Source organism: Drosophila ficusphila, unplaced genomic scaffold, assembly GCF_018152265.1.
Source record: "Drosophila ficusphila isolate 14025-0441.05 unplaced genomic scaffold, ASM1815226v1 contig_286, whole genome shotgun sequence".
Lineage (NCBI taxonomy): Eukaryota > Metazoa > Arthropoda > Insecta > Diptera > Drosophilidae > Drosophila > Drosophila ficusphila.
The window spans coordinates 2367347-2379760 of record NW_025064189.1 but is presented as its reverse complement, the minus strand read 5'-3'; the positions used below and the strand labels follow the sequence as shown (position 1 = coordinate 2379760).

Sequence of the window (12414 nt, the reverse complement as noted above, 5' to 3'; positions counted from 1 at the left end):
GAAACTAAAACAACTTCTTAAAACTTAATTTTGTTCTTGAATTTAAATTACATTTTCGAATTAAATTAACATACAATCTTTAAAATCAGGAACTCTGAAATTATAAACGGAAGTGCATTGAAATTTAATTCCGGGCATTGTACCAAAAATATGAAAACGGTGACGAATTGTAATTAAATGTTTAAGCTTTAAAAAAATGTTACCTTGTATTACCTTTGGAATAAAAAAAAAACCATATTGTTTAGCATAAAATTTATTTGGTTCCATTCTTTCGCTTCCATATATAAGCAACACTTGCGTCTTATTAGCAAGGCTCTCGGCCTCTCAGCTTATTTAAAATATTGATGTATATATCTTTTGTATATATTGAATTCAATTAGCTTAGGTGTATATATATTTTGTAGGTTGAGTTGTTAAATAATTGAAACGGTAGTTAGTTTGTGGTGTCTTTCTTCCGATAGAGTTAACTAAGAGTACTTGCCCTTAAAACTGGAACTGGTCTCATTAAGTTGTGATTGCATCGAAAAACTGGCGTCTTTCCTTTGGTTAACATGTCACTTTTCTCTCCGCTTACTCTCTACGCATTATGATATAGTTGTAACATAATTAAAGCATTCAATTGTCATCTTATTCGAGTCTTCACTCCACATTCTTCTCCTCACTGCGACTCCGGCTGAGATTCTGCAGGTTCGTTGAAGCCACAGAAGCTCCACTTGACCTGATCTGACTTGAAGAGATTTGTGTACTTTCCGAGTATATTGGCAAGATCATCATGGTTACTGGTTACGGAGTTGTTGCACAGAATTCCGCTTAAGTAGCTGGCTATGTTGGCGATGTCCACGCCATGGGGATGCAGCACCAGGTAAGCGGAGGTTAAAGCAATTATCTTGGCCTCCGAAAGAGCCAGGGACTTAAAGGTGGCCTAAAAAAAATTTAGTTATTCCCATTGAAAAATAGGTTAAATTTTTTAAAAGGAACTGCTTATGGTAAAAATTTTGAAAAATAAGAAGCTAAATGTAAACAAATTTCTTAATTGGTGATATAGAGGTAAAAACTACATATCAAAACTACATATCACTAACCTCTTCCCTTGGCGTGGTATGAGTATTCTCTTCGCTGGCTTTATTTAAAGTCTCTTCAATATTTGACTTTGAACTATCTTCTATAATTGACTCCTTTTTATTGCTTTCCGCAGTATTTTCTGTAGGCTCCTGCTTATCATCGTCCTCGATCTCGTGAATTTCTACCACACCGCTTTGGTGCTCTATGATGCGCACATCATCGTCCACTTTATCGATATCAATAATTTCCGGTTCCGGCTGCGGTTGTTGCCGGATAGTATCGGTCGCCTCCGGACTGCGCGAATCTCCACTGCTGTAATCGAGATTTGAGGCGCTGGAAGCATTTGAGTTGCCGGTTCCATTCGCTTCTTTGTCCTTTAATTTATCCACTGTTTCTTTAATTTTGGTCTTGAGCAGCAGTTGCTTAACGCCGGCATCTTTAAGATTCCGCTCGAGCTGCTCTATGATCTTAGTGTCCTTCTGTTCGCGCATCTTTGTCTGCAGCAGCTGAGTTTGCATGTTGCGAATAGTTTCTTGCAGCACTTTGATTTGCTTCTCACGCTGGACGTAGTCGCTGCGCTCCAAAGTCATCTCATGACGAATGGCCTCCAGTTGACAGCGCAAAGAATCGTTCTCGTCCTGTAAAAAAAGGAGATAGTTTTAATCAGTAAAGAAAGGATTTTCTTAAAGATATACAATATAAGAAATTATTACCTTTAACCCCTCACTGTCGTAACGAATACGCTTGGCGCCTGGTCCACGCCTTTCGTAGTCACGCTCGTCGTCAGAGATTTCCATTTCATCATCGTCGGTGATCTGGACAGTTCGAAGTTCCTGCATGGCATGCGAAAAGAACTTTAATTAAATTTTCATTTCTACCAGTTGGAATAGTCTCTCTTGTTGTTTCGTTTTCATTGCTTACAAGGCTATAAAACTATACCTAGCTATAAAATTTGTGTATTTAAAAAATGCATCAATTTTGTTTCCTGTCTTATGACACTATTCTGGTCCGCTTACTTACCTCGCCACATTTTCAAAAAGTTTAAGAATTGCTTTCGATTAACTTTTTTTTGCTATTAATAATTAATTTGTTTTTTGTTGCACAAATTATGTTTCTCAGCAGCAATGTTTTAGTTCTTCCTTTTGCTATTTACCACAACCAATCAATTTGTATAAGTGACCATCAAACTTCCAGAATTTCTTTTAATACAAACATGGAAGTTTGTGGCCACTCTTCTAAAGATTACGTTTAGTTCGATGTATTTAAAGCTTATCGGAAATGTTATGCAAATGCTTAGTTAAAAGTTGAGAACATCTTTAAACAATTCAAATACCAAAGCCATGAAAAGATAGAAAAGCATAAGAGACCAAGAGCGAAAGCTTAATAAATATATGAAAACACCTGATAAAAAAAGACTTATGAAAGAGATTACGAAAAAAAAAAAACTGTTGAAAATCGATATGAAATTGTTAAATTACTTTTTGAAAATTAAAATGTGAACATAAAAATGTTTAAACAGTTTTTCTTTCCGATAATCTTAACTCTATTTCTAATTCTACATAAGTTCAATGATAGGCGATAAATAAAATGTATTTAGGCTTGCAATTAAATCTATATTATTTTTTTTATTTGGTTTAGTGACATCACAAGTGATATGTTAATTTAGATAATGATTCACACAAACAACGAAATAAAATATTAATGCACTGGACAAATATGGGAATTTTATAATTAATAAACAGCAATTAGCAGTTTTGAGCGTCAACAATGTATTCGTACGTAATGATTATATAGGAATGGTAATTGGGCGACATGCATACTGATACTGCTGGCACAAAAATGCTTTACTAAATTGGTTAAACATCTACAAAAACACCACAACAATAATAACAATAGCAATAACAAAAACAATGGTTACACAACATCCTAAATGAAGAGACCAACAACTATGAATCGAGATTATTGGACAGTAAATGACATTTGGTTTTTATACACATTTTGCAACATCTTTGAAGTTGTTCGTATTTGATTATTTGAACATTTTAGTACGTACCGTTGCTAACTTCTTCCATTGATCGATGTTTTTTCTTTGGGCTTTGGTGAAATGGTCCCAAACCTTCTTGTGACTAGCGGCATTGAACACTTTTTCAATCTGAGTGACTGAACAATAATGCAATAATATATAATAATATTAAGGGAGGACAAAGGGTATTTTTTTTTTTTTTTTTTTCTGGATTTTTTTGGATTTCAGTTTTGCTCTTCACCTTTGTCAAACTAGACTTGTTCATTTGCGAATAAAATGAGTGAAAAATGAAAAATTGAATTAAACTACAGGAGAGACCCTCGCATAGCAATTATTTATGTAAAATAGTTACGGTTATTTAAGGTTGATATTTAGGTACAATCTAGAGAGAATACAACAGCGTGATTACCTATCTTTATTTTTGTCCGAGTCTGAGATGTTTGGGTCTACAAAGGAAGTTGAATCCTTTATTGTACCAATGGGTTGCTTTAATTTGCTCTCTGCCTTGCGGCTTACAAACCTTTGGGCCAAATAAGACTTAAGCCGTTAGTGGTGGTGTCGAGACACAGTGAAAGTGAGTGAGAATCTGCCGCACAGTGGAACGAATCAGTGAATGGGGCAATCAACGTGGTGCATACGAAACCGGTAATTAACTTAGCTACAGATAATATTGCGGTAAGAAAATTACTCATTGAGGAGCTGATTAAAATTCCAAGGCGTAGTTAACATTATAATTTGATCCAGGGAAGCAAGACATTCTTAAAAATAAATCTTCTAAAATAATTCACTCATGTTGTCTAGGTATTTTGCTTCCCATAAAATAAATATCAAATGTTTTGTTTTTAATCTCGTAAACAATTACAACTACAATGATTACTTTAAAATAGTTTCTAAGTAATTAAAAAGATTTTAATTATGGCAAAAAAAAATCGATTCTATGCCTCGATGATCACCTCATTCTTCGATTTCGCTCTGTGTACGAAACCTTTGGCATCGTCCTTTTTGGCTGGGCTTTTACCTGATCCTGCATGGATTATTTGGGCTTGCTCCTCCGACTTTTGGCGAGCAAATTTTAGACGTTAAGATCTTATGTGGGGTATTGGCATTTAATAATTCGATGACTAGATTTGCTAAAGATTGTGTTGGGTGGGTATGGAGTGTTTGAGTGTAGGTGTGTATGTGTGGGTGTGTAGTACGCTGGTAGATTGTTCAGATATACAGACGCTAAAAGGCTAACCCGGGCGCAACGAAAACAGAAAAATAGGATTTTAAAGTGGGAGCGGCACCTAAATTTCCGTCTAGACTAGAGCTAAGAAAGCTGATTTTCCGCCTTGTTGGACGGAACACTTACATTGCGTGGACATGGTGCCCATTTGGTTGCGATAGCTATCCCTGGCCTTCTTTAGATCTTCCTCCAGTTGCAGTTTGTCGGCGTGAAGCCTTCGTACATGCGCATGTGTGCTCTGGATCATCGAGTAAAAGACATTGGCATTTCTCTTGGTGCAGTCTCCCCGCTCCAGCCAGGCGGTTATCGTCTGGATTGCCTTCACAAACGTTTCGTTGGTGCGCAGATGCTCTGCCACGGCCGTGGCCTCGTGATCCGTATAGTGTGGTATTGGCGGCGGCGACTGCGACCGCATCCTGTCCATTGACATGCGCTCCCGATGCCGCTGCTCTCTCTGATGTTGTCTCTGCCTGCATTCGTAATCGTACTGATCATCCCGTGCCTGTGCATAGTCCACATGCAGGCGCCCAAAGTTGGGAGGTTCATTGAGCGCCGAGATACGCAATCTATAGCCCGATAGGTAGATGGCTCTATCTATGGCCCCCTCCTGGCGATAGCGTATGTGGCAGAAGTTCTTCTTGGACATGCGCAACGTGGTGATCTCGCCGCACGACTCGAAGATCTCCCGGATCACCTCCTCGGTTATGTTTTCCGGCAGTCCACCGACGAACACAGTCCGGCAGCCGGGCGGCCGCTCCCTAATCGTAGGTGGTGGGGCATTCGGATTGGGCGGGAACAGGATGCAATTTTTGGTCTTGATCACTTCCTTTAGGCCAGCAGGTGCCACACCATCTAAAACAAATGAATGATGACAAGGGGTTTTAAATGGATTTTCAAATCTGGTGTTTCTCACCCGCAGTGAGGGCAGCTTCTAGTCCTGTGCCCGCTTCCGTGGTCATCCCTGCTGCTGCAGCCGCTGCGTAGTGCATCTGTTGCATTTGCTGCATGGCTGCTGCCATCATCGCCGTGGGATCCATGAGCATCTGAGCGTTGGCGGTGTTGCCTGCAGGAGTCGCTGGAGCGGATGTCCCTCCAACAGTTGGCGTACTTCCAGGTGCAGAAGCGCCAGCCGCCTGGGCAGCTGGAAAATACAGATACCCCGGTGGCGTGTGCATCAAGCCATTCAGATATAACTGCGCCGAATCCGGCAGGGAAATTGAGGAGGATGGGGCCTGTAATTTAGGTTCCTTGTGTACTGTTGTGGAGCTCACATCCGTCGAGTGTTCGTTCTCATTTTCTAGATCCATAGGGGCACTGCCCTGCGGCGGCTGTTGGGTTTTTGCCATCTTATTCTGGTTTTGTTTTGGCGGCGATGAGGGATTTCCCACGACCGAGGTAGTCGACGCCGCCGTGGAAATGGCAGCCGCCAGTTGGTTGAGGAAATTCGGGTGATTTGGCAAACTAACGCCATTCGGCATGGTCCCAAAGAGCGGTACTGCAAAATAAATTTGAAAGTTAATCCTCTTCACACAGAAAACCACCCAAAACAAAGCCGGTAGCAAAACAAAATAGCCAATCAGCTGGGACCTCATTTTCCGATAACCACATATCTTTTTCTGGGGGTGGCAGGGCTCCAAAATGGCGTAAGTCTCCCGCAGACAAAAACCAAATAAAATACTAAATACATCAATTCCTGATCTTTACGGTGCTTTTTTCTGCTTCCTTTTGTTTTGTTGCACATTTTGAGTGCTTTTTTAACTCATTATCTTATTACTTACGCATTTTATCGCCCCAGTAATTGTACGACAGGTAATGTGTAAAAAAATAATTCCTTTTAGAGATGAGGGGCTAATTGAAATGGTCACCCTTCGATACATATCGATGGCGGACAGTTTTCCGATTTTGGCGTTGCCACATATTTCTCTATGAATCATCAGCTGTCGTCAGTTTTTTGAGAAAAACAAAACGTAGTTGGGTGAAATTCTTGCAAATTTCTGAGGATAAAGTAGAAAAAAACACTCGACATGTCGGTTAATACGGCCCACGCCAACAATGGCGTGCTGATCCATGCTGGAGAATAGTAAGTAGTCGTCAAAGACTTCAAATTACCAGTCCAAATCTTGGGGCACCCTGACGTCATGAATGTTCATATGTAAACATCGACGTGTAGCCCGCAGATTTATTGGGATTATTGTAGATAATAATAATAATAAACACCCTATTCCAAATCCACAGCATATTGCTTCACAGCGACAGCGTTTCGATGGAGTTTTCCGGCCAGGACAACCCAATTTTTAAAGGCTCAAAAGCGGGAAGGATCTATCTTACCTCTCACCGGATGATCTTTAATAGCAAGAAGGCCTCGGATCAAATGCAGTCTTTCAGTGCTCCATTTGTAGCCCTTTCGGATGTGGAAATCGAACAGCCCGTTTTCGGAGCCAACTACATCAAGGGAAAGGTGCGAGCCCAGCCGAATGGAAACTACGTGGGAGAGGTCAAGTTCAAGCTTCATTTTAAGGCCGGCGGCGCCATCGAGTAAGCCAATTTCTTTTTTCAATTATCATTTCAGATATCTAGTATTCAGATTCATAATTGTTAAGTTGTTAATTTAAAAGTTGGTCAGCCAACTACATATATTATTTCCATGCTATATGCATTTATATCCTTTTATTTTAACTCATCAAAATAAATTTTTTAATTGTTGTCTTTCTTTTTCAGATACGGTCAGGCTTTGCTGCGTTCCGCCAAGACGGCTATGAACAACTACCACCGCGGTGGATTGGCCGGTGATGATCCGCCGCCTTACCAGCCGGCTGGAGCTTGGAACGAAGCCCCGCCACCGGCCTATCAGCCACCTCCAGGTTATTACGGCTGGTTGCCACAGCACGATGCCTTCAGTGGCCCTGCGCCGAATACGGTCTTTATGAGCGACAATCCGCCGCCATATCCGGGGATTGGTAAGTTAAGCATGCGGGTATTACGCCCCCCAAACACTCGGCTTTTGTTCTGGCACTGCAACGCGAATTGGCAAGCTGGCTTACCCACGAAATTTCACCGCAACGCACACGCTTAGTTTAACCCACGAGGGCACTCCTCTCTTTCTCATCTTAGCACCACCGGCGCACCAACCACCACCTCAGCAACCGCAGGGACCGTCGTCGAATGAACCAAATTGGTATGGTTTTTCAGCACCGCCGCCACAGCAGCAGCAACAGCAGCCGGGCTACGGACCACAAGGATGGGCCGGTGGCTATGTCCAGCCGCCGCCGTACGCCTCTTGTGCACCTAACTGTCCCCCAGGACCTCCGTATGCTACCCCGGCTCAGACGTACAATGGACCACAGCCGTACGGTGGATATGGAAATGTCCCCGGTGGATTTAACACCCCGGGACTTCAGCAACCGAATGGATATCCAAATGGTTACCCTGGTGGACCGCCGCCTCCGGGACAGCAGGCGGCAGGAGCAGCCGGAGGAGCCGCTGCATCCGGAGCCAGCTTCATGGGCTTCAGCTTGCCGCCAGGAAGTAAGTATAATCCATACACATAGTAGTTTTTACTCCGATCATGTCTTTCACATTCCCTTTCCTAAACGCACTTTACTAAATTGGTTTACCTTACAGAAGAATAATCGAAGCATACGGCTAACAAAGTAGAAAATAATAAGGGCAGGAAAATTTTGAAATAATCTAATGTGGAAAGATCTGAAAACTAATCAAACAAAAATAGCTCTACAAACAAATCAAGACTTTAAATATATTCAAGACATATGTAAAACTATTCAAGAGCAAACAATTGGCAACAATCGAATATGGACACGCAGTTTATGTAGTTTGAAATACTTAAATTAAATTAGTGCTTGGAAAAATTTAAAAATATAAATTGTGGAAAAACTTAACTAACTAACCAACCATTATATAAACTAGCTAATATTTTTATATCGATTTATTTTGGTTGACAAGCTTTTGTTTTTATTACATCCCTGATTTAATACACTTAATATCCTAATTCCCAGAACTCGATCTATTACTAACACCAAAAAAAAAAAAACCAAGATACATATCCTTAAAAAAATTGTTTCTTTTGTCCTATTTTACAGTGTAATAAAAAGCAATCTTCTGTACCACAATTAGGCATCCCGACAAGTAAGATTTATTGTTTCGATGATACCAATGCCCAATGCAAATACTAACAAAAGCCGAGTTTTTATGTAGTTTAGTGTACCCTGTTTGGTTTAGTGACTTGTTTAATGGTTTCTTCTTTAACTTTTTCTTTACCACCCACAAAATGCGAACCTTTAGTAGCAAGATTTGGCAGCACTCATCATTATTTCTATCCAATCCAAAGACCAATGTGTGTTGTTCTGGTTCCTGCTATAATACCATAAACACAAATTGTAAGAGATGAAATGTAATGGTGTCAATTTACATAATATATATAATTTATATATTATTATATGCTGATTAACAATTTACTGATTTTATTTTGTTTGTTATTTCAACAGATTCCAAAGAAGCCGAAGCTGCAGCAAGTGCTTACAATACACCCTACAACCAAGGCGGACCCAGTGGATCAGGAAACAGTGACTTACCACCTTCTTATAATGTGGGTATAATACAAATGGGTTGTGCTAAGTGATAACCACATTTCTCTTTTTCTTTTAGAACTTGCCACCCAGTTACGAGGATGCATCGAAAAAAAATCACTAATAACGACTGCATACTATATTCCCTTATCAATAATGCGATTGAAAATTATTACAGCTCATTCCGTTGAGGTTATTCAAACACAAACTATTTTATAAAGCAAAGTTAAATATTGTTTTCGCCAAGTATTCTTTATAGTTGGTATTATTGTTGAACGCATTCTTTAAAGGGCTTTTTTTAAATGCTTTAATTTCTGGTCACAAAATTAGAATTCGCTAACTGTTTCAATGTTTGGCTTAAAAAAATTGTCTTTTATATAAGAGAATATTATATTATTCAAATGATTGTTACACATGAATTAAAAACATATTTTATTCATTATTAAATATATGACAATGTATTATATAAAAGTAATCAATCCTTAGAAAGATTGTTTGTCGAATTTTTGTCCTAGGTACTCTCAAAGGAAGTTTCTTCAGAACTTTCCGAGGAATCTTCTTCAGATTCACTGCTATTGACGCTGCGAGGATATACGATTTCGTCATTGTACTCATCGAATAAAGGACGCTTTATCAAGTTAAGGGTCAAATAAGATTGATCGACATTGTATTTCTGAAAATAAAATTCGAATACAATTTCTATAAAAACATATATAGTAGTATTGGCAATTACCTGATCTGTGGATACACAACACATTTCGTGCAAATACATTTGTAATGGCTTATGTTCTTCGGGATTTCGAACAGACTTTAAAACATCCAGACACTGACCGATAAACTCAGTGTTTATGTGAATGTCACTTTCAACGAAAATAATCTCACGTAGTTTTCGGCAACATGTAAGGATGCTAAGAATTTGATTGACATGGTAAGTCTTCTTTTTGATTTCCAGTACTTCCAGTTCAGTTAGTTGAGTTAGAAGATCGAAGCTTTCCTGATCTTTAAACCCAATTTTCAATTTCCTTAGCGAATTTATTTGCACAAGCAATTGAGTTGATCTGAAAATTAAAAGCTGGTTTCTCAGGTCAAAGGAGCAGAGAACGTGTTCTTTTCTAGCAACCAACTCTTTGAGAAAGTTCTCAATACTAATTTCTTTGCAGCATTCCAAGGTTAACTCCTTTAAATTAAGGAAAGCCAAATTGTGCAAATTAAGCTCGCTGTGAACTATACAGTTCAGGTGCTCCAGACTCTTCAACCAAGCCAAGGTGTTGAGTTCGCCTTCTCCCAGTGATCTGAACTTAATGATCAGCTTTTTAAGCGTTTGTGGCTGTTTTTTGGCTAATGGAGCCAAAAAATTAGAGGTGATTACATAAATTGAATAAATAAGAAGCTCTTCTAGCTTTGGGGCGCGACTTAGAATTTCTATGTCAGTGGCATCGGCTAAAGTGCAGTGAAGAGTCCTCAGGAAACGTAGTTTTTTGATGGCTACGACTTCCTTGGATATCAAAGGGCAGCCCCTTACCACCAGGCGATGCAATTGTTTCATTCGCCTTAGGGCCTTAAATAGCTTTACCATAGAGCCCGTAATATATGAAACGATATCCAATTCCTCCAGCATTGAGATCTCGGCCAGCTCGGTTAAAGCCCGATTATCGTAGGGATCGAAGAGACCGCATCTCAAGCTTCGCAGGGAACTGATTTTGGCCAGTTGTACTATCTCTTCAGACCTTAAATAATTGCCCAGGATGCTGAGGGTGTCGAGTTCAACGGGCGGCATTCGCAAAGCCAAGTCACATAGCAGATCTTCCAATTCTCCCGACGGATGTTTGGTGACACAAAGATATGTGAGATGCGGCAAACGTGCCAGCAGATTTATGTTCCTCTGATCGGAGAAGCCAACTGTTAGTTTCGAAAGCGAATCCATTTGGGCCACGATTGGTATCTCCTCCTCTTGGAGTTCATCTATTTCCAAGCTCTCCACTTCATTGTAATGAAGTACTCCTTTGAGCAGGTTTTCTAAATTACCGATTTTGGGCCTATCGATGATCTGAAGACTCCTGATATTACCCAACAGTCCTAGCTGAGAACATAGAATGCCGCCGGCTTTCTTTTCTTTAAACTCCACAACGAGAAGTCCTTCGCTCTTAGAATATGTTACATCACATCCCCGAAATTCGATCTGCGCCTTCTTTTGGCAACTTTTTAGAAATTTTAGAAGGCGACCTGCCTGCTGAACGACATTGTATTCCTTTTGCCTTACACTAAAGAAGGCGTATTCCAAGTTTGGCATGTTTTCCAACTGCTCAAGGGCTTCCACATGACTAAATTTGCAACTCAGGTATTTTAAAGATTTTATGTTAGCCAGCTCTTCGGTTTCGTCATAACCCAACGTGCCCACAGGTGAGTAAAAGTACTGCAGGGTTTGTTCTTCCATGGAGGACAGAGCCATAAGAAGTTTACATAAAGATTCCTCTTTCGGCCTGGATGAAATGCAAAATTCCTGCAAATCCGTAAGGTTTGCGATTTTTTCCATATTAACCGAGCTAAGAAATCCACATTCCACCGATTTCAAGGATTTTATAAAGGCCAGAGCAGCGGTTTCTTCGCTGGTCAACCAACTTTTATTGTAAATCACAAGCTCTTCCAATTTTTTGGGCTCCTTGCCACCAAAACCACGTAGAAGCTCAAGAAGTGAGCCATTCTGGTGGGTCCCTTGAATGGTGAAGTATTTTATTTCTGGAATTTCCGATAGAGAAGCAAACCAGCTCAAATCAATGGGATCGTAACGCGGTAGATATATTATCAAGCGCTGGAGATTCCAATCAAGGCAAAGTCCTGACTCTTCGTGGGTCAAATCGATGCGCATTTCTTGTTTGGTTTCCTTTAAAATCGCTACCACTTGGATAGCAATATCGAAATTTAGCGGAGTGGTTATACTCACATCTTTAAGATTATCCATTTTTGCCAGAAGGCCGACTGACTGGGGATCGCTGAAACCACACGTCAGTACTTGCAAAGACTTCATCGAGGTCATTAAAGACACTTCATCCGGATTGAGCTCCGCATCTTCCAACGTTAGGATTGAAATGTTGCTTTTAGCTGCCTGCAAAAAAAAGGGCTGCAAAGTTCCCGGCTCATGCTGTCCAATAATATAGAATTGCTTGAGTTCGGACAATCTGCCAAATGATTCGTACTGTTTGATGTTCTCATTCGGATTGATTTCGATCCTCAGGTGCGAAACGGACTTGCAATAAGGAACTATATTGGCCAATGAACCCTTAACCTGGAAATCGGTTATGTCCACCGTTTTAACATCTTTCAAGCTTTGTAATTCCTTTACAATATCTGCAACGGGCACGATAACGTCATCGTTAATTGCTGTACTCATATTATCGCAATTGAATGGGTTTGACTCAAGTAAAGAAAATAATAAAATAAAATTTCTTGGGTGGTTTCTTTAATTCTAAGCTGTTTGTAAAAGAGGTGATAAGAAAATGATAATATAACAAATGTTAATTTAA

At 40.0% G+C, this 12414-nt stretch overlaps 3 protein-coding genes across 8 annotated transcripts; 1 reads left to right on the top strand and 2 right to left on the bottom strand.

The window, feature by feature from the left end:
* Nucleotides 1-237: 237 nt before the first annotated feature.
* On the bottom strand, nt 238-6153 carry LOC108089505 (ecto-NOX disulfide-thiol exchanger 2). 2 transcript variants are annotated; one of them, XM_017187819.1, is made up of 7 exons: nt 6089-6153; nt 5224-5805; nt 4437-5162; nt 3116-3222; nt 1776-1895; nt 1083-1700; nt 238-922 (listed from the first exon to the last, which is right to left on the bottom strand). In XM_017187819.1, the coding sequence occupies exons 1-7, from the start codon at nt 6090-6092 to the stop codon at nt 659-661; spliced, it is 2421 nt and encodes an 806-aa protein (XP_017043308.1). In that variant the 5' UTR covers nt 6093-6153; the 3' UTR covers nt 238-658. The 2 variants fall into 2 exon arrangements, with proteins under 2 accessions (XP_017043308.1, XP_017043309.1); XM_017187820.1 differs by lacking the exons at nt 238-922; nt 1083-1700; nt 3116-3222 and having other exon boundaries at nt 1813-1895.
* A 77-nt stretch (nt 6154-6230) lies between these two features.
* On the top strand, nt 6231-9372 carry LOC108089506 (WW domain-binding protein 2). Of its 5 annotated transcripts, none has more exons than XM_017187823.2 (6): nt 6231-6390; nt 6546-6845; nt 7029-7267; nt 7422-7835; nt 8408-8453; nt 8813-8883. In XM_017187823.2, the coding sequence occupies exons 1-5, from the start codon at nt 6335-6337 to the stop codon at nt 8410-8412; spliced, it is 1014 nt and encodes a 337-aa protein (XP_017043312.1). In that variant the 5' UTR covers nt 6231-6334; the 3' UTR covers nt 8413-8453; nt 8813-8883. The 5 variants fall into 5 exon arrangements, with proteins under 5 accessions (XP_017043312.1, XP_017043313.1, XP_017043311.1 ...); XM_017187824.2 differs by lacking the exon at nt 8813-8883 and adding an exon at nt 8610-8704; XM_017187821.2 differs by lacking the exon at nt 8408-8453 and adding an exon at nt 8973-9372 and having other exon boundaries at nt 6232-6390; nt 8813-8913.
* Nucleotides 9301-12281, bottom strand: LOC108089286. The gene is made up of 2 exons (XM_017187465.2): nt 9627-12281; nt 9301-9566 (listed from the first exon to the last, which is right to left on the bottom strand). The coding sequence occupies exons 1-2, from the start codon at nt 12279-12281 to the stop codon at nt 9405-9407; spliced, it is 2817 nt and encodes a 938-aa protein (XP_017042954.1). The 3' UTR covers nt 9301-9404.
* Between the last annotated feature and the right edge of the window lie 133 nt (nt 12282-12414).

Coding starts and splice junctions, on each gene's coding strand:
- LOC108089505 (XM_017187819.1), bottom strand. Junction 1,896..3,115: donor AATGGAAGAAGTTAGCAACG/GTACGTACTAAA, acceptor CATGCCATGCAG/GAACTTCGAACTGTCCAGAT. Junction 1,701..1,775: donor ACGACAGTGAGGGGTTAAAG/GTAATAATTTCT, acceptor CTTTTTTTACAG/GACGAGAACGATTCTTTGCG.
- LOC108089506 (XM_017187821.2), top strand. CDS start 6,335: ATGTCGGTTAATACGGCCCACGCCAACAATGGCGTGCTGATCCATGCT. Junction 7,268..7,421: donor GCCGCCATATCCGGGGATTG/GTAAGTTAAGCA, acceptor TTCTCATCTTAG/CACCACCGGCGCACCAACCA. Junction 7,836..8,812: donor CTTCAGCTTGCCGCCAGGAA/GTAAGTATAATC, acceptor TTATTTCAACAG/ATTCCAAAGAAGCCGAAGCT.
- LOC108089286 (XM_017187465.2), bottom strand. CDS start 12,281: ATGAGTACAGCAATTAACGATGACGTTATCGTGCCCGTTGCAGATATT. Junction 9,567..9,626: donor GTTGTGTATCCACAGATCAG/GTAATTGCCAAT, acceptor TTTTATTTTCAG/AAATACAATGTCGATCAATC.